Source organism: Poromitra crassiceps (assembly GCF_964638095.1).
Source record: "Poromitra crassiceps genome assembly, chromosome: 15".
Lineage (NCBI taxonomy): Eukaryota > Metazoa > Chordata > Actinopteri > Beryciformes > Melamphaidae > Poromitra > Poromitra crassiceps.
In genome coordinates, this window is record NC_139634.1 from 11,526,956 (window position 1) to 11,547,642 (window position 20,687).

Below are 20,687 nucleotides of genomic sequence, written 5' to 3' on the forward strand. Positions count from 1 at the left end.
AGTACATCACTTATTGTGGCCGGCATAATCTAGTGCTGTATCTGCTGTCTATTGTCTCTGTGCCATATGTGCTAGTGTGCGTGTGCAATTAATTCATGCACATTATTGAGCTTTGTGAATGAAGTCCTTCTGATTAATAGTCGAGTAGAAAGTTATACTCATTTAGGCAACTAACCAGCTGCTCTGTTGTCAAACGAACGCAGCAACTACAGAACCAGCTGCTGTTGTCAAACTAACAGACCTTCTAAACAACACTTACAATGTTGTAAGTCTGTGAACAGTCTTTCCCCCCTCCTCTTTGTCTTCCTGTTGCATTAAAATTGTGCAGCTTTTATTGATTTGGGGTGAAAACACTCTCTTGTTTCTTTCCCCATTCCCATTATCTCTCTATTATACAGCATCCATCTTCAAAGGCTTATCGGGAGTCTGGTCGCAGAAGCAGTTCCATAGATATTTTGGGGATATTAAATGTTGCATCTATTTTTAGGGGCAGCGGGACCTGCACACTCCTCATTGGTTGCGTAATGTAATGACATTAAAGAAATAAAGGCTATTATACTATATATATATATATATATATATATATATATATATATATATATATATATATATATATATATATATATATACTATAAAGGCTATTATACTGTGCAGGTCTGTCAAATGCTTCACGTGTAATTGGGAGCAGATGTAAAAATCATGTTGATGTAGCTTCCACCTGTAATTGGAGTCACCCTGTCAATTTACTGTGTGCTTTGATCGGCAAGCAAAGATGTCTCTCTCTCTCTCTCTCTCTCTGTCTCTCAAGGTCTCTCATTCTGTACTGTTTGGTCATTTTCTTTCATCAGTCCCAATTGCTTTACCTTTTCCTCTTACGTGCGTGCACACACGCACACATGCACGCACGCACACACACACACACACACACACACACACACACACACACACACACACACACACACACACACACACACATCCCAATAAATCTGACAAGAACACCGTGTCTAGACAAGACAACCAAATCAAATGTTACTCAGCACGACGAGGGGAAATGCAGATTCTGCTCTGTGCATGCTAATGAGCACTTGCAGCAAATATATTCGATACATTATAAAGAATGGTGTTGTTCTCAACTAATCCAACATCAGTTTGACAAGACACATAACAGGATATCGGATTACATGGACATGGTTTTAGAGGCTAGTTTTTTAAAATGATTTACTGTAATTAAGTAGTTTTGTTTGTTGTTTGTTTTTGTTGTTTGTTTGTTTTAATGGATATGAAGCATTTTGGAATCAGAATGAAGCCTTTCATTTTCCATACATAGCTGAGAGAGTATGACATACGTGTAGATGTATGTGATCTAATGTAAGATTAGTTTAAGTTTGGATGAACTCCCAAGGCATATAGGTCAAAAGAAATTGGTAAATAAACAATGAAATAAGTACTATACTGTAGGTATGGAAGTATGTTAGCATATATATATATACATATACATATATACATAGTTTAAAAGTACAATGATATACGCTCAGAACAGATATGTTTGCAACAGGTAGCCTATTGTGTAATATAAACAATAAATCATAACTTCAATAAAGATAAATTTAGATACATTAATTTTCTCAGCTACCGGTAATTTGAATTTGGGACCAACTAAAGACATTACGCATTTCTATTATAACATCTAGCCTAGTTTTTTTCTTAGTCTTAGTTTTAATTTACTATGACAACCTTGGTTGGCTGTTGTAATTCTATTTTTCCAGATGTAAAGGTGACTGTTTGTGTCTCTACTCTCTTCGGGGTGTTTGTTTGCCCAGAAGCTGCTACTCTCTGAGAAAACAGCCAGCCTGTCCACAACACAACCACATGGTTATGGATGCAGCTGTGAAGTGGAGCTGTTCATCTTAACGGTGATAAGGTCCAGATGCCAAGAACAGCTGATCTATAATCTTACTAAGGTCCAGATGCCAAGAACAGCTGATCTATAATCTTACTAGCCGGCCCAACATCTCACGACACACTGATGACGGATGTAGCCTCTCTGCCAGGCCGTCGCACACTGGCAAACTGACTAATTCACATCCTGAAACAGCCAGATGAAATGCCCTCGCTGCGGTTGTTGGATTACAATGACTGAGTATTTGTTTGTTTTTATCAGATGAAAGATTCCAGCGTGAACTTCTAGCTAGACGCACGGATAAAATCTCTGTTACATCTTAGGACAAGGATCCAATCCAAATCTGTATTCACCCGGTACAAGAAAGGTAAAGATATGAGTCTTGGTGGCATTGGTACATATATATATTATATATACATATATTATATATATGGTACAGAGACATATTTAGATGAAAAAGAAAAAAAAGAATAGAAACACACAGTATAATGACCAGGCCCGGACTGGCCAAAGGGAGGATAGGGAGTTTTCCCCAGTGGCCTGGCCTGCTAAATGGCCTGCAGGTGCATAGAAAAATCACCACAATGACTCTCAAAATGTGATGGCGGAGGACCCGCAGGTCCCCGCTTAAAAAGTGGCCTGACTATATTCCGTGCTACTGTATATGATTTTCTCAGTCTGCCCCTGATAGTGACTGAAAACAAGATCTCGCTCAGACTCAAATACAGATTTAGCATTCAATCATTATTCCTTCAGGCAGCAGCTCTGTAGATTAGATGGAGTGGATTGATCAAATATCAGTTACAAGAAAATCTGGAACAAATCAGAAGGCTACAGTACAAATCTGTTCTGGAGTCCGTTTTCTGCCCTGCTCTCGATGGCTGAATTAAGGGGTGACACCCTGCATCTGACGGTGAAAGCCAAAGAGAATGACTCCATATTACATCATCATTTCCTGACTCAAAACTAGATCGGTACAAACTGGATGGGAATAATAAACGACTGCATTTTACACTCATATGACACTCCTCTCAGAGTGAGCACCATATGACACTCCTCTCAGAGTGAGCACAGCAGTAGAAAAAAGATCTGAGCATAACAAGCCACCAGTGGTGTGGGAAGCAAGCAAGGGTCAAAACCTCCATGGACAGACAATACATGGGTGACTTCATGCACAAAAGCAAATGCAAATTGAGAACAAAACGAAAACGAGCAAACTCAGGAGGCCACTTCAATAGTAGCAGGTGTTCTAATGTGGCTATTCATAATGTGTTTTTTTTATTATCTGTAGTTATCTTTATACTTCGAATATGGCAAAGTCATCTGAAAGTAAGTGAAAGTAATCAGAATACATGACTGTATGCTTTGGATGACGTTACTGAGTACAGCTTTGATGAGGTAACTCATGACACCTTTTTAAAGTCGCCTGGGAAGTGAGCACAATTGAGCCCCAAGTCAAATGCTGACGTAAAGTTTTCTTTGGCTGATAAGTGTGTGTCTTCCAGCACCCGTCATTTTGAAGCCCTGTTCTGTTCTGTTCTAAAAATGTCGTGGGTGTACAGTAGCTGGTGAATTTTGGGATGTCCTGTACCCGGCCTCTATAACCGGGGGACAAAAGAAGGTTTGCGTCTTGCTCTGCTGAGAACACAAATACACTTGACCCATGGAGGCCTCGCAGGCCGTGGATGAACTAAGCCATCTGATATGAGACAAGAGGCGACTTGCAGCTAAGAGCCTCGTATCTGTAAGTGATACTATCTGAGCCTAGTGTTTCTTGAGAGCAGAGTGAAGAGGGCTTGGTAGGGGGCGCTATTCAGGGCAGGCAAAGGCCCATAGAGGGTTGTTTAGCCTCGTTTTCTGACCGGCCAACTCCCAGGCCTACTTCATATTTCACGGCTCCCTCTGAAACGGAGGAGAATGCATTTGATTAAGTGTGAACAATAAATTGACTATGACCAATATGGTCCTCTGCGCGTGTACGGTCGCTTTACGCGTTTGATCGTCGAGCATGCTGCTCCGTGAATGCGTGCGTCCCTGAGATTGCACACGCATGTAAGATGCATGAAATTACGGTGTGTGACGTGATTGGACCGTGAGAAAGGAGAGCTCTTGATGTGTTAAATCAATGGGTCTCTCTGTCAGTGACCTCCACTCAGCTCTGCTGGCCCTCAGAGGAGGAGGAGTCTGCTCCGCTGGCCCTCAGAGGAGGAGGAGTCTGCTCCGCTGGCCCTCAGAGGAGGAGGAGTCTGCTCCGCTGGCCCTCAGAGGAGGAGGAGCGCTTTGCTTTGAAAGAGCTAAGCATCAAGAATCAAAGGATGAGAGCAGAATAATAGCAGAATATGATCAACTCAGCCATGCACACACACATGCAGACACACACAGACACATGGATACTGTACATGCAAGCATGCGGAGTGCACACACAAACTCACAAACAGGCGTGTGCGCACACACACACACACACACACACACACACACACACACACACACACACACACACACACACACACACACACAACCAGGTGCTGATAATTCAACATATTGTAAATACTTATTCCTGTATTACAGGAATCCACCAAGTGGTGTTAATGTAACAGTGACCAGGAGGAGGTAGTACTGTGCAGTAACCTCAGTGGTGTTAATGTAACGGTGACCAGGAGGAGGTAGTACTGTGCAGTAACCTCAGTGGTGTTAATGTAACGGTGACCAGGAGGAGGTAGTACTGTGCAGTAACCTCAGTGGTGTTAATGTAACGGTGACCAGGAGGAGGTAGTACTGTGCAGTAACCTCAGTGTTATTAATGTAACGGTGACCAGGAGGAGGTAGAACTGTGCAGTAACCTCAGTGTTATTAATGTAACGGTGACCAGGAGGAGGTAGAACTGTGCAGTAACCTCAGTGTTATTAATGTAACGGTGACCAGGAGGAGGTAGAACTGTGCAGTAACCTCAGTGGTGTTAATGTAACGGTGACCAGGAGGAGGTAGTACTGTGCAGTAACCTCAGTGGTGTTAATGTAACAGTGACCAGGAGGAGGTAGTACTGTGCAGTAACCTCAGTGGTGTTAATGTAACGGTGACCAGGAGGAGGTAGTACTGTGCAGTAACCTCAGTGTTATTAATGTAACGGTGACCAGGAGGAGGTAGAACTGTGCAGTAACCTCAGTGTTATTAATGTAACGGTGACCAGGAGGAGGTAGAACTGTGCAGTAACCTCAGTGTTATTAATGTAACGGTGACCAGGAGGAGGTAGTACTGTGCAGTATGCAGTAACCTCAGTGGTGTTAATGTAACGGTGACCAGGAGGAGGTAGAACTGTGCAGTAACCTCAGTGGTGTTAATGTAACGGTGACCAGGAGGTAGTACTGTGCAGTAACCTCAGTGGTGTTAATGTAACGGTGACCAGGAGGAGGTAGTACTGTGCAGTAACCTCAGTGTTATTAATGTAACGGTGACCAGGAGGAGGTAGAACTGTGCAGTAACCTCAGTGTTATTAATGTAACGGTGACCAGGAGGAGGTAGAACTGTGCAGTAACCTCAGTGTTATTAATGTAACGGTGACCAGGAGGAGGTAGTACTGTGCAGTATGCAGTAACCTCAGTGGTGTTAATGTAACGGTGACCAGGAGGAGGTAGAACTGTGCAGTAACCTCAGTGGTGTTAATGTAACGGTGACCAGGAGGTAGTACTGTGCAGTAACCTCAGTGGTGTTAATGTAACGGTGACCAGGAGGAGGTAGAACTGTGCAGTAACCTCAGTGGTGTTAATGTAACGGTGACCAGGAGGAGGTAGAACTGTGCAGTAACCTCAGTGGTGTTAATGTAACGGTGACCAGGAGGAGGTAGAACTGTGCAGTAACCTCAGTGGTGTTAATGTAACGGTGACCAGGAGGAGGTAGTACTGTGCAGTAACCTCAGTGGTGTTAATGTAACGGTGACCAGGAGGAGGTAGAACTGTGCAGTAACCTCAGTGGTGTTAATGTAACGGTGACCAGGAGGAGGTAGAACTGTGCAGTAACCTCAGTGGTGTTAATGTAACGTGACCAGGAGGAGGTAGAACTGTGCAGTAACCTCAGTGGTGTTAATGTAACGGTGACCAGGAGGAGGTAGTACTGTGCAGTAACCTCAGTGGTGTTAATGTAACGGTGACCAGGAGGAGGTAGAACTGTGCAGTAACCTCAGTGGTGTTAATGTAACGGTGACCAGGAGGAGGTAGTACTGTGCAGTAACCTCAGTGGTGTTAATGTAACGGTAGTCTCGCTGGCCAGCCTCCTCTCCCTTCCGTCCGAGGAGTCTGGCGCCGCAGGTCTCCATAGTGGGATTGCAATGGGCGGTGCTTAGAGGCAGTGCCCTTGGAAAATAGTTTCAAACAATCCAACTTGCCGTTTTCAGCGTGTAGCAACGAGCTAGCATGTAGGTTTCTGCCGTTAGCTTGCTAGCTAGTTAGCGTTGTTGTTTTCACTGAGGCGGCAGGGCACTATTTACAGCAACACACAGGGAAGAGGGAGCGGAAGCCACTCTGATTGACATGGTCGGAGCCAATGACAGAGCTTCTTAAGCGGGGAGCGGACATCCGGCTGCCACTGAAACCGACGCCTCCAATGGGAGAGCAGAGTAGAGCAGGGGAGGGCTTATCCCAGTTATGGAGACCTGCGGCGCCAGACTCCTCAGACGGAAGGGAGAGGAGGCTGGCCAGCGAGACTAATGTAACGGTGACCAGGAGGAGGTAGTTACTGTGCAGTAACCTCCCTCCTGAGACCTCAAGAGACGGGTTTACAGTAATTCACTTTTTAGGCGCACCCACTTTGCCTCAACCTGCCTCGTCTACTTCTACCTCATTTAGCGATTTCCTACATTTCCCAGAATGCCTTTCACCAGCCCTACGTTTTAGATGTGTATGTGTGTTTTTCCAGGTAAGAAAGAGAACGTGGAGAGAGAACGATGTTGCGCTGTGGCTGATTATTCAAATTCCGGAGAAGTCGTCGCCTCGAACGAGAGGGTGTTCTGCAAAGATGCAAGCTGGTCGATTGAAGCTACTGTAGTGTTAGTGATGTGTCTCTCTGTTTCTTCTACACTGGATTTCTCCCTGTATGATTTTTCAACGTTGTGCAAAATGGCAGCTCTAAGAAGCCCTTGCCGTTTGAATGTGAGGGACTGAAAAGCTGATGTTTACCACTGATGTTTTCCATCGTTGACACATTTCCTGCACTTTCAAAATCCATTGTAGCTGCACTTGAAAGATCTCGACATGACATCACAGTCAAGCTATCCTCGGGGGAGAAATACACCAGCAAAACGGCAAAACGGACCCAGGAATGCAGGGCACGTAACGTCGCCAAGACCCGTTTTATTAAGGGCATTAAACGTGTTTTAGGGTGCTTTTGTCCTGAGGTAGAGGTCACGTTTGTAGATACTTACAGCCTCAATTTATAGCTACAGGTGGACGACGCCACACACCAACGAGCGCCGTGGTGCTGGCAGCAGATGCAGGCCTGTCCACATGATGAAGAAGCCTTATTGAGGCAGGAATCTGTCAGCCTGCCTCCCACTGTTTGGCACATTGCATTGATTAAGTACAATGCTGCTGCTGCACCGGCCAAGTATAGCCACACTATGATATGTGTGAGGTGTATAAGCCCACGTCTTCTCTAGGGGGTCTTTTTTCATAACCTTTAAAAATATGTTTTTGCTGTAGGCCGGTGGGTTGGCCAGGAATTACAAGATGATATGTCGGGCCAATAATACAATAATATTGGATATGGCCAGTCATGTGGTTCACTGCTGATATGCTGATAGCAGAGTCGTGTAGATAGAAGAGTCGCGACATCTCCATTCACTCCAATGGACCAGTTTTTTACTCTCAAGAGTTCCAGGAAGTAAGGTCCTGCATTAAGCAGCACTGTCGAGTTGCAGCAAAATAGACAGTTTGTGTTGTACTCTGAAAGGGTTTTTTCCCCCCCCTGAATCAAATTGTACATTATCAGCTTTATTTTAGCATGCAAAAGTAGCGCGAGACCCATTCCTGGCTGTTCATTGGCTAATGAGTCTCGCATTTTGGTCCTCCGCTGACGCCACTCTCTCTCTAGAGGACACTAGCTGATAGGTTCCTCCTGACCACAGCGAGATAAAAACAGCCTGTAAAACATGCAATGAAATTAGATTTCCTATATTCATTTAATTGTTACCTCTGCCAAGGAGGTTATGTTTTCAATGCCGTTTGTTTGTTTGTTTGTTTGTCAGCAGGATTAGAGAAAAACTACTTTTCATTCAACTTGATGGAAGGCTGTATGTAGCATGGGCCAAGGAAGAACCTGTTTTGGAGCGGATCTGATCCAACTCACAAAATTCATATCAGAGCAGACTGCCGGAGGTCTGCGCTCTCTGAGTGCCCTTCTAGTTAAATTACGCTTTTTGTGAAGTCATTCTGCCTGAAAGAGCTGCTAACCTTCAAATCATTTCATTAGTCTGGCTTTGAATGGAGCGTTTCTAATGTGCCATGATGATCTGTTGTACATGCTTTTGCACAAACCTGACACTGTCGGATGGTTTGTTTCACATAACCGTCTGTGAACTCCTCCGGGAAACCGTTAAAAGGAGCAGGCACTTTCAAAAAAAGTTAACTGGCAGGTGTTTGGATGAAACATGTGTCTATCAGCGTCTATCACAGGCTGGCTTCTAGCTGGCATCACACCACTAAAGCCCGCCCCTAGCTGCCTCATAGGATGCTGATTGGTCCGAACTCAAACCAATAGATTGGAGCGTGGCAAGATGGATTTGTGTGTGATCGTGGTCTCGCACGAATCCAGCTACCTCACACACTTACTTTTCCAACCTGTCAAAAACAATATATTACATTATATATATATATGTGCAATTTTTGGCATGAAAATGGAAATATGTAAAGATTAACACAAAATGCTGGCTACCGGTGGCTTCATTCCAAAAATATCTGCATCAGTATCTGCCTTCAAAAGCCCATATTGGTCCAAACCTACTCTGCAGGAAATAGGCATACATATTGTTCTCTGATGCAGAACCTTGTAAAAAAATATCGGCTCATTTCACCACATTCTGAAATGACAGAGTCCCACAAGGCCGGCCTGCGGGGCGGATCTGCCTCGTCTGACCTGATTCTTCTGTCCTCCACATCGCTGTGACTGTAGTTAACTCTGGGAACACATTCCCCTCTTTGTATGACAAATGTGATATCGGCGTATCCAGAAAAGGAGGTCCACACCTGACGTACGGCTTGAGTAAGTGATGGATGCTGATTGGATGCGGCTCTGCCCTGGCTGCTGATAATGAGGCATGTGGGGGTGATCCTGAAGGAGCAACAGGATCTCACTCAGACTGTGTGCACGTGTAATGTTACAGCTTTGAATTTGACATGTCATCTCCACATGTCTCTGCTGCTGACACCCTCTTCTGTGTGCTACCGTATCTCAAAAATGCCCCCCAAAAAATGCATTTTAACAAGGAGTGTTAATGGACTGTAATTACGGATGGGGGACAGTGCCGCAAGGCAGATCGCCATCTACTGGTTTAACCCCCCCACTCCCTATAATAAATAAGAAATTAAAAATAAACAAGGTAGGGTTCACACACACACACACACACACACACACACACACACACACACACACACACACACACACACACACACACACACACAAAAGATGGAGATAGTAGACACATTCATAGCTAGATTGAGAACAAGTTTGACAAAACCCTATTCAGCACTGTGAGTCAATCAGTCAATTCAAGATCACAAAGATCCTGTCAGATCTGTCAGATCACACAGACTGATCAACTGTTAGTTGTAACAATACTAAAATGTGAAAAGGCAGTTAGCCTGTAGTATACAGGTTTTAGTAATTTTCCACACCGTTTGGCTAAACGTGAGGCCGCACCCGTCTAAAGCGTTGAAAGGACGATGTCTTTGCTTTGAGATTTCATTTGAATCAGACAGTTGAAACTACCAGCGGAGCTGAACTGTCCCCCACCTTCTGGCATTCATTTGAATCTGATCAACAATCTCATGCATATATTCACTGTGACAAAGTGATGGGGAAGGTGCAAAATGGTGCAAAAAGGGCAAAGCAGGCCTAGGTAGATCTTCCATACTGAAGCTAGAAACACCGCATCATGGTTGTATGCCTCCGCCAACAACAGGTCCAGACTCATACAAGCACAAATACCTTGAAGCCCACCGCACAGTGGTGTGGCCATTCAGCCCACCACCCACACCCCCTAGCCACTCCCCCTACTCACCCCTCAAATCCTGACTCTCTTATGACCGTCCTATCCCTAGCTATGGCCCCTTTTTCCCTAGCCCTGCCCCCTTCCTTGAACCCCACAGCCCCTCCCACCACCCACATCCCCCTAGCCACTCCACCGCTCGAACGCCGACTCTCTAGTCTATGACCTTCCTATCCCTAGGTAAGACCTCTTTTCTCTAGCTCCGCCCCTTTCCCCTCACCACGCTGCCTCCTACAGCCCACCCCTAGCCACGCCTCGAATCCTGACTCTCTAGTCTACAACCTTCCTATACGTGGTTATGGCCCCTTTTACCTAGTGCCGCCCCCTTCCTTCATGGAACGGACAGATGTGAGCCTGAGGTCACAGTGATGTTGAACTTTGACCACTAAAATCTAATCAGTTCTTCCTTGAGTCCAAGTGGACGTTTGAGCCAAATTTGAAGAAATTCCCTCAAGGCGTTCCTGAGATATTGCGTTAACGAGCATCAGACGTGTGTACTGTACATGCACGTACAACTCAAAAACATAATGCCTCCGGCCGCCACATGTTTTTGGGTTGTGCACACGTTTATACAATACAAAATACTGTATTAATTATTGTATTATAAATACTGTAGTTCATCAGAGCAGGGGAGAAGGCCCGCCTCCGACCCCAGAAAGACCAGGAACAACATCCTCCAGAAGGCACAAGAGTGGGAGATGAGGGTGGACTTGGCAAGGAAGCTGAAGTTCCTCACAGTTGTGCAAACATCCCTGAGGCCAGATGTGGTCATCTGGTCAGACCAGGCGAGGAAGATAATCCTGATTGAACTGACCGTACCATGGGAGGAAGGGTGTGAAGAGGCATCTGAAAGGAAAGCCACCAAGTACCAGGACCTGGTCCAAGAATGCAAGAACAAAGGATGGCAGGCCTATAGCTATTCCCAGTATGCCCAGGGATGCAGAGGATTCCCAGCACAATCAGTGTGGAAGATGCTCACAGCGTTGGGAATAGCAGGGAAGAGGAGGAAGACGTTGGCTCGCGGGTTGGGGGAGGCAGCAGAACGAGCCTCATGTTGGCTATGGAGCAGATACCAGCACATGACAAGAAAATAGATTTCCAGAGTTCAAAATAGGCTATTATGTCCAATAAACTTCATGTACAAAGGCATTTTGGCCATTTTAAAACACTAGAATCAATTTCTATGGTGGAGAGAGACTGCTCGAGTGACATCACTACTGACATCACAATTGCTTGAGTGACATCACTGATGACATCACAATTGCTCAAGTGACATCACTGATGACATTACTTCCAGTTGAGTGACATCACTTCCGTCACAAATCGTGACTGACACCAGGCACTCGGAGCCCACTTACCCAATTTTAACTAAGAAAGATACTCTGAAGTATAGACCATTCAATCTATTGTAACACCTCACACTATTTTCTTCCGTGTGGGATATTTGTCGGTATAACAAACAAGGGCTAAGATGATGTGTGGTGTATGCAGGGTGTGAATTGCTGGGGGGGGAAGAGGGAATCCCTCCATCTGTTTTTGATATCACCTCCTCTCATTCGTTTTGATCTCCGGTGGGGATAGGTTTCATGCCTGCTTCTGGTCAGACTGAATTAAATAAATGCATTGTGATCGCTACTGTAAAATCCAAATAGGCTACAACGTGACAACAGCCATTAGTGCAAACTACAATAAAAGTGTCGCCTCCGCTGTTAGGTGCGTCTGAGGCGTGCACTGGGCTCCCCGCTGCCACCCGCCCGGCGCACTGAGAGTGGCCAAGTCAGAGCACACCTGCCTCTGTTTCAGCTGCTGCAGCTCGCAACAGCCACACCTGCCTCTGTTTCAGCTGCTGCAGCTCGCAACAGCTACTCCGCTTAACGGCTATAAGACGCAGTGAATAGGCATGGAGGAGGTGGAGCGGGGCTGGGATGCTTCAGTGAGCATGATCCGTCAGCACAGGCGAGGAGGAGAGATCAGAAAGGTCGACGCACAAGCTTTTCAAAAAGTAACATTTGCGCAAATATACAGTACAGTAGGCCTACGTGTTGCCCAAGCTGACTCTGTGCTCCACTTTCATGGGCAGAGAAAACACTGGAAACACAATAGTTCTAGACAAGTGATTCCCAACCGGGGTACTTGAGCAAGTTTGCAAAGATTGGGGATTACAATTTATTTCCAAAATGATTAAAATATTATGTTTTCCAAGTAATTTAATAAGGCCAGGTGTCAAAAGTCTGTGAAGAGGTCACGTTCACGCATGTCAAAACATGTGCACCACACACACACACACGCACACACGCACACACGCACACACGCACACACGCACACACACACACACACACACACACACACACAGAAGCATTTCCGCCATGGCTTGTTGTGCCTCCTGCTGATGAACACCTGCCAAGCCACAGTGACATGATCCCAGCATCACCGTCACCACCGCGCATCTGCCGCGCGCACCGCGCCTCTCCAAGCAGGAAGCTTTTATATGGTAATGGAAATCGATGGGAAGCCATGCGCGCACCAATCAGAAGCTGCTTTGATTTATGTTTGAGAGACTGTTGAAACGAACAGTCGCTTGGCAACGGCTTAATGACATGTACGAGCCGTGGCCATTAAAAAAAAACCCTCATAGGCTACAGCTGCCTCGTGTTGTGGCGATTTCAAATGAATAAGCGAGGCAGGAAAATGATTAGGCTACATTTGATTGATTCACACTCAATTTAGCCCGTATCGAAAAAGGAAGAAGTGATGGGCTAACGCCATATATCGGGACTCTATGCTCCCATTGACCTGCCCCGACAGTGAGCAAATCCGTTTAGGGAGTGGGTCATTCATTTAGGTATCCTAATAATCACCACGTTTGACGGCGTGTTAAAGCGCCGCCTTGTCACCGCACTGATCATGCTCTGTGTGTAGGTTATCCTATGCATCAAGACGTGCGAGACAACAATAGAAGAAGACCCCCTCTCCTTCTGAGCAGGGGGATGATAGCCTATGTGAAATGTGTAGGCTAGTATGATTTAGTCTTGCGCTATAGCATTTAATTGAGTGATAATCCTGTCCATCATGACATAATAATTTCACATATGACTCGATCGTTTCCAAACGCCTAGGCTAGTTGTTTCAGGAACAAGGCAGAATAAAGCAGATGACTTGTAGCCTATCAAGGAAATGACATTTGATTCCGGTTGCAGAAACAATTGATTTTCATTGGGAACAAGTGGAATGATCTCACCCGGTACAGCTTTTCCTTTGGTGAACATAATTAATGTTTCAAGACTTGTTAAGGTCGATATTTTTGCAGCCTTGATCTCTGAATCTGAACGAATGAAAATAATGGGTGAGACACATTCTCATCGCTGCCGACTGTCTGTTACTGTGGAAACCAACTTTCCCTTGCCAACACCCAGCATGATGCTCGATCATTCTCAACTCATCTCACAGCCTGCAGTCAGTCGTTATAGCTACACCAGGTCTCCATCATAATTAACCTACATAGGTGATAGGCTACTCGACTAATGAGCGCATGCATGGGCAGCATGTTCCCCAGATGTCAATGACAATGTGCACAAAGTGTAGAAATGGTTTCCATTGCAAACATCAAAACATGTAAAATAGTTCTGCCACTTACAACAGTTGGTAACAGCGAAACTGTTCGCCACCTCCAGATTGTCAATGTGAGGCGTCAATCTGAATTCCGAGGTGCCAAACTGAACCATTCCTATCCGAAATGCGCTGTACTCCTGATCCGCGCCCCGTGGAAAGAGTCCCCCTGAAACACACAAAGCAGCATGTACAGTACCTACTCGCACATATTTCTATCTGTTTATTTTAACTCCTTTTTAGCACCCGCACAAAGCCTGTCTTTTACGCATTCCGTTTAAATCAATTAATTTGTGTGAACTAATGGATACATACCAATTTGAACACTGGGAGAGCCTCCGAGCGCGCAGCCCCATAAAACCAGCAGGAGTGACACGGATAAATTCACTATATTTTGCATGTCCACGGTTTAGGTGTCCACAACATCCACCACCAGGGAGCCAAATATTCCTCGTTTTCTCAGCCGATGTTAGATCCGACACATATTGGAGACTTTCAGCCGTGTGGGGAAATCGCCTGCAGAAGCGGTCAGACAGCGGTGTTCTCCAGGCAGGTGGTGGTTATTATCAGTGAAAGGACTCCCAGCCGTGAAGGAATGGTATATAGCCTACAATGTCAGATTTACTGTGTGATCTTCCGCTCCTCCTCTGGTCGCTCCCCTCCCGCGGGCAGCAGCTGATACCTTCCGTTCCTTCTCCAAACCAAACGCACAGGGACAGTGCGCGTCTCCGCTCTGCGCGCCGGAGATCCTTTCAGCATCACACCCACAAGTGAGGAATGTTAATGAGACACGGGGAGCCGAGCCGAGCGCCTTACCTTGGTGACATGAGTGCATATTGTTCAGATGGGTGGCCCCGCCCCTTTTAACCTCCTCGCATTGCTCTACCCATTGAACTATAACGGGAATAGAAACTGTAAACCTGTAGTGAGCTGCAGCCTACCCAAAGAGCGACACCGGGAATGGAACCTCCAATTCTAGGGTGTCAGTTCAAACAAATGATCCACAGTCTTATCAGATTCAGAATCACTTTTATTGCCACAATATGCAAGATGACTTACGAGGAATTTGTCTTTAAGTATGCAGCAGGCATATCAATATCAATATTCAGAGATAAAGAGGAGATATCTATAGGCAAAGTCACAAAGATTGCAGGTGCAAGAGATTGTGTCCCATGTGGGAGGGGTCAGCCATCATTTTACGAGACCTCCGCGTCCTGGCGGTGTGCAGGTCCTGAAGGGATGGCAGGTTGCATCCGATCACCTTCTCAGGACAGCAGATGATGCGCTACAGTCTGTTCATGTCCTTTACAGTGGCAGCAGATGGTGATGCACGATGTGCAAGTTGTATGCTCCTGTTTCTGATTTAAATATTTTTTTACTGTACATATTTTACTATTTTTGTATAAGGCCAACGGTAGCCAGCTGTGCAGCGAGTAGCCTAAACCTCACTCCCCGAGACCTCACTCTAGCGACAGATGCTAGAGCTCATGGGTTTTAGCTCCTTGCTAGAGCGGCCACCACCCATGCCGGGGGTTCCGAGTTCGATCCCCAGCTGTGGGGGCCTATACAACGCAGTGACCGGGATGAGAGTGAGCTTTAGGAGGGTGAGTGTAGCGGTAGCAGGTGGTACTATCCGAGACCTCAAGAGATGCTATAGCAACGTGCCAGAGCTCCTGGGCTTTAGCCTCTAAGCTAGAGCATCAGCCTCTCATGCCGGAGGTTCCGAGTTCAATCCCCAGCATAGGGGGGACTACACAATGCGGATTACATTTGTGTTATACAGTATTGTGTGTTTTATTGTGTTGCCATTTCTTAGTCAGGTCTCCTTTGGAAGAGATTTTGAAATTCAAAGGCTAAATATATAGGCTACATTAAAAAAAAGAAGATCTATACAGCTTTAATGAGAGGTGTTAAGATACAAAAAGAGCCTTCAACTGTATTGGCTCACAACATCCCAGGGTCATTAGATGTGAGTGGTTGGCCCATATATGTTTGGTGGTAAAGCATGAGATATGCGCCCATGACCTTTTTAAGCTCCCTCTCTGGAGCTCCAGCTATATGCCTGAAGGTCAGTCTGTTCATTAGCCTACTCCATGTTGTCTTCATTTTCTTTTAAGAGATGACTGACTGTCAAAAGGCTTTCCCCCATCCAACATCCAGAAGCCTCCTCAGGCCAGGAAACGGATCGGTCATCCTCCACCAAGCTCCTGTTAATTGCCCTCCTCACTAACCCATCTGAGCCCCTTCAGGACAGAGCCAGAGCCATTGTTCCAAACAAAATCATTTTAGGGAGTAGATCATAATATCACTTCCTTTGCATCTGTTTGGCAAAGCACATGTTACACTGTTATGATACTGGTAGTCCAAACACCCTGCATGTATTTATTGAGAGATTTTCTAAACAATTGCATTTTTGGCACTTAGCTCATCCACCCCCCCACCCCACCCCCCCTCCCTAAAACAAACAAAAATCTGGAATTTTGTGATGAAACCCTTCTAATGCTTTATGGTCATCCCAATCCAGGCACCCAACATGTGCTCTAACCTATATTATAAAGGGCGGCATTTTTACATTATATTAAAGTCATCAGGTGCATCATCTGGAGGCCATCTTTTTTTTTTTATCTCACTGGCAATAACCAGCTCAAATGAATCTCCTCTGTTCCCTATGATAGACGACTTACTGTCCCTTCACGCATACAGATCCAATGCAAATGGGGGGGTGGTATAATACTGTAAGTGCCATTTTAAAACAGGGTTAACTGAAGGAGAACCTCAACATAGCCGACACGAAATAAATGGCAATCCTCTCCACTGCGTTTATGATAATGCAGGCGGTATCTCGGCCTCCACAGACAGATGTATATTAATCATTGGGCGGTGCGGGGCAGCAGTCTGGGAGCGAGCTAATGAGGCCCAGAGTGGAGGGGGACCGGGGAGGCAGCTTGAGGTATGGAGAGTCTCTCAGAATTCAGCACCACGGACAGCGAATCATGTAACATTTGCCATTTGCAGCAGTGAAAGCTCCTGTGCAAAGAGCCGTTCAGCACCATAGGGTTTTAAAGACCCCACAAAATGAAATCTTGACTTTCTTTATATATTTCCTGTTGAAGCAGGATGTTGGGCCGGGACATAATGCAGTGACGGATCATTCTGAAGTCTATAAAAACCAATGGAATGAATTAGAAATGGACCAGTCCAGTCCTAACAGGCCAGCATGAAGTTACCATTAAATCTTTTCCAGAAAGTAAAGGTAATAAGAGTTCATTTCATGGGGACTTTAAAATGGGTGTGACCACAGTGGGAATTGAACCCGCAACCCCCGGAAGTGCTCTCTACCCATTGTGCTATTCAGGGAATCGACCCCCCAAGTCCTGGTTTGGTTTGTCCCGTTCGTTCTCTACCTATTGAGGATGGAAATCGTCACCCTGGTGAAATTTCATTCCATGCTTGACTCCTTACAGGATCACACGTGTTCATTTGTGTGACCTTGTCTTCAGCTCGGGCCATGCACGGCTGCACTCTGCTGCCGCTGGATTGAAATGTAATTTTCACTTTGATTATCTTAGGGTGTTTTCGGCACCGTGCTGGCTTTGTAGGGCCGAGATAGTGTAATTTAACTGTCACAATATTGAAGAAAGTTCTAATGAGTTTAGGGGGTGAAAGGAGAGTATAACTCATATAAGCAAATCATCAACCCACTGGGTAGATACAAATGTTTACCTTCAATTCAGTTTGTAGAGATAATCCAGAAGAAGCAGATAAGGACTCTGCACTGGCTGACATTTAGCATACCCAAGAGAGTCTATATCACTCAGTGCACAGATGCAGCGAGGGGGTAAAACCAAAACTATCACTGACCTTTCAACAAAGGTTTCACCGCTTAACTTTGTTTATGTGTCAGACGCTATAACTGTGTCTTTTTCACTGGTGAAATGCTGCACAGAAATGCTGTGCAACTGTTGCCTAGCAAGCGTTCACATTAATTGTACACATTTCCATCTCTGCTCTCATTTAGTGTGACGTACGATGAGGAGCTGTTCCAGTGTCTTACTCAAGGTCACTTCAACACGCGTGTGGCTTAGCTGATCATAGACATGCAATGGCATGAATGGTTATTATGTGTTGTAGCTTCTTCTTCTTTTTACTTCCTCTTCCAACCAATACCCAGGGGGGAATCTAAAAGTCTGCTTTTTTCTGACTCCTATATACCGTAGTTTTATTATAGAGGTTGAAAACAAAAGGTCAAAGACAAAAACAAACAAACAAACAAACAAACAACAACAACGACTGCGTGCCCCCAAAGTCAAAGGTTCCATCTCATACTCTAGTTTGGTCGATAAATATTGAGTTCATAAAATGCGGCTCAAGTTCAATTCATTTTCTCGACCGGCTTATTGCTTTTCCGGAGGGTTGGTTAGAAAGCAGGGAGACAAGCGGGGACAGAGGGCAACAGTCCATCACAGGACGAACACAGATACACGGAGATTCACATTCATACCGATGGGCAATTTAGAGTCTGCAAGCCATCTGACTCGCACGTCTTTAAAAGCTCACACAAACACAGGGAGAACATGCAAACACCGCACAGAAAGGGTTGGAGATCAAAACCCCAAACGTATTATTGTGAGATGACAGTGTTGACCACTAAGACACCTTACACCTTACTCAAAAGGAAACATTAATTGTGATCTATGCAGTGTGGGAAAATGCAACACACACACAGCCTCAAAACATCCCTGAACACAGACACAACAATCATTCCAAGCCCCTCTATTCAGCTACACTAATCTATATTGAACAACATCCAAGACATTTGGATGAATTGTTACAGTGAATGGCAGATATACTGTAAGAGAGGAGTCAGTTGGGTGGATTATGCAATCACATCAACTTGTCCTCTGGGAGAACCCATGCATGGTGCAGCCACACGTGGTGCTCAGAGGAGAACATAATGTGGATGTGCTGCAGAAGGACAGTTCCGCGCTAATTAACTGCGCTCTGGCATTCGGGAGGCATTCTGGTGTCATCTCAAGAGCCAGAGTTGCCCCAGTGGTCTCGACGTACACTATGCAATCACATAGGCGACATACTGTAGTATATTTTATATACTGTAAAACTGCTGCTGAAATGAGCATCCATAGCATTTCTATATGGGCACCACCACGAACCATGCTATCAAACAGCTGAGCGCAAGAACACCCACAAACAAAAATGTATTGGAGAAACCAGACAAAATGTCTCCTAAAGCTGAAACAACCACCTACAGCACAGCACAAGAGAAAAAGGAACACGAGGCAAAGGCATGTCCAGTCAGGAAAAGGCCATCAGAAAACTAGGTCAGTTAGATATAATGTACTACAGCATAGACAATACCCATGCTGGAAGCACGGATAAAGATGAGCCAAATGCTGAAGACTGTGGATTATGATGGAGTGCTAAAAAAAAAAAAAAAAAAAAATTGTTAGCCCTTCGTTATTCCCGTTATTGTGTCAATTGATTTGGAAAGTGAAAAGGACAGCTGTGATGTACAGAGGCTGCTGATGTGATGGTGACTGAGAGGCTATTTGATCATACAGTCAAGAGGCGACGGGACTACAAAGCAAGGCAGATGAACAGAGAACCCGCCCGGCCATGAAGCATGTTGCTATGACAATCGTTCTGGAGCGTCAAACCAGCAGCGATCGGTCCCAAGGCCAGAAAGAGTGCCGAGAGCGGACAGTCTGACTGCCTCCACCTGCGTCGATAAGCTTTCAATCTCTACTGATGTTGCACTAAGCTCGTTTTAGAGTTGACCTCCAAAACGCCGTCTCGGCCTTGGATCAGTGAGAGTTTGACAAATAGTCTCAGTCACCCAATATACACATTCCAACAGCGCCAGAAACACTCACATGTACATGTTGTAACTCGTGTACTCACAACCCGATGAAATAATAATCCAAAGTTAATGGAAAGGGTCATTTTCAAAGTAAATCCACACACCCAGAACTAACAAAGATTAACCAAACTAACCAAGAGTAACTGAAGTTACTTCCTCGTTTGCCATGAGGCGCATGCGCTGTGTGCAGTCGTCAGTACAGTGCATACGATAGTTTTTTTTGCAGTGAAGATAACGATTATTTAAAAATTACACCTATTTTTTATTGATTGATTGATTGATAGTATGGGTTACTTTTTAAATTATGAGCCATTATTACATACAAAAAAGTAAAAAGTAAAGTATTCAAAGTGCCAAAAGCAACAATGGTGCTCTTCTACACCTCCATAATTGAGTCCATCCACACCTCCTCCATCATCGTCTGGTACGCTGCTGCTACCCTCAAGGACATCTGCAGACTGCAGCGTATCATCCGCTGTGCTGAAAAGGTGATCGGATGCAGCCTGCCATCCCTTCAGGATCTGCACGCCACCAGGACGCTGAAGCGGACAAGCGGTCTCGGAGAAGAAAAAGAAACAGGGCCGACCCCTCCCACCCCGGACACAAACTCTTTGAAGCACTCCCCTCAAATACTGAGGTACTGTATTTCAAGACCAAAACCTCTCGCCACAAGGACAGCTTCTTCCCGACTGCCATCCTCCTCTTCAATGAGGCCCGAAAGCCCAACAACAGTTCAGAATCCCCCGCTGACATGAACCTATACGCCCCCCCACCATATCACACGTCACTTTAGAGATATATTGGACTTCACCTTCGATTTTTTGTGATTGTCTTTCTGTATTGTTTTCCTCTTCTTCTGACTATTGATGCGCTACGCTGCATACTTACACTAAGTCAAATTCCTCCTATGTAATCGGATTACCTACTGTGGCAATAAAAGCGAATCTGAATCTGAAAAAGGATAACATCCTCTGACTGATAAACCGTAACTGACAGGATTTGACAATAATGTGTGCTCCCAGGTGTGAATATAATAACGGCGCACTCCT

At 45.3% G+C, this 20,687-nt stretch overlaps 1 protein-coding gene across 2 annotated transcripts in view; it reads right to left on the reverse strand.

The window, feature by feature from the left end:
- LOC310789756 (glutamate receptor 2) overlaps nucleotides 1-14,115 on the reverse strand; it is a gene marked incomplete at its 3' end in the record, with an annotated part of 71,578 nt that extends 57,463 nt beyond the window's left edge. The window contains exons 1-2 of one of the 2 annotated variants that reach the window (XM_083651422.1): nucleotides 14,076-14,115; nucleotides 13,789-13,929 (exon numbers count right to left, since the gene is read on the reverse strand). In XM_083651422.1, the coding sequence (XP_083507548.1) occupies nucleotides 13,789-13,876 (88 nt within the window). In that variant the 5' untranslated portion in view covers nucleotides 13,877-13,929; nucleotides 14,076-14,115. The remainder of the gene's footprint in view (nucleotides 1-13,788; nucleotides 13,930-14,075) is intronic. The other variant, XM_083651423.1, reaches the window with a different exon arrangement.
- Nucleotides 14,116-20,687: the final 6,572 nt, after the last annotated feature.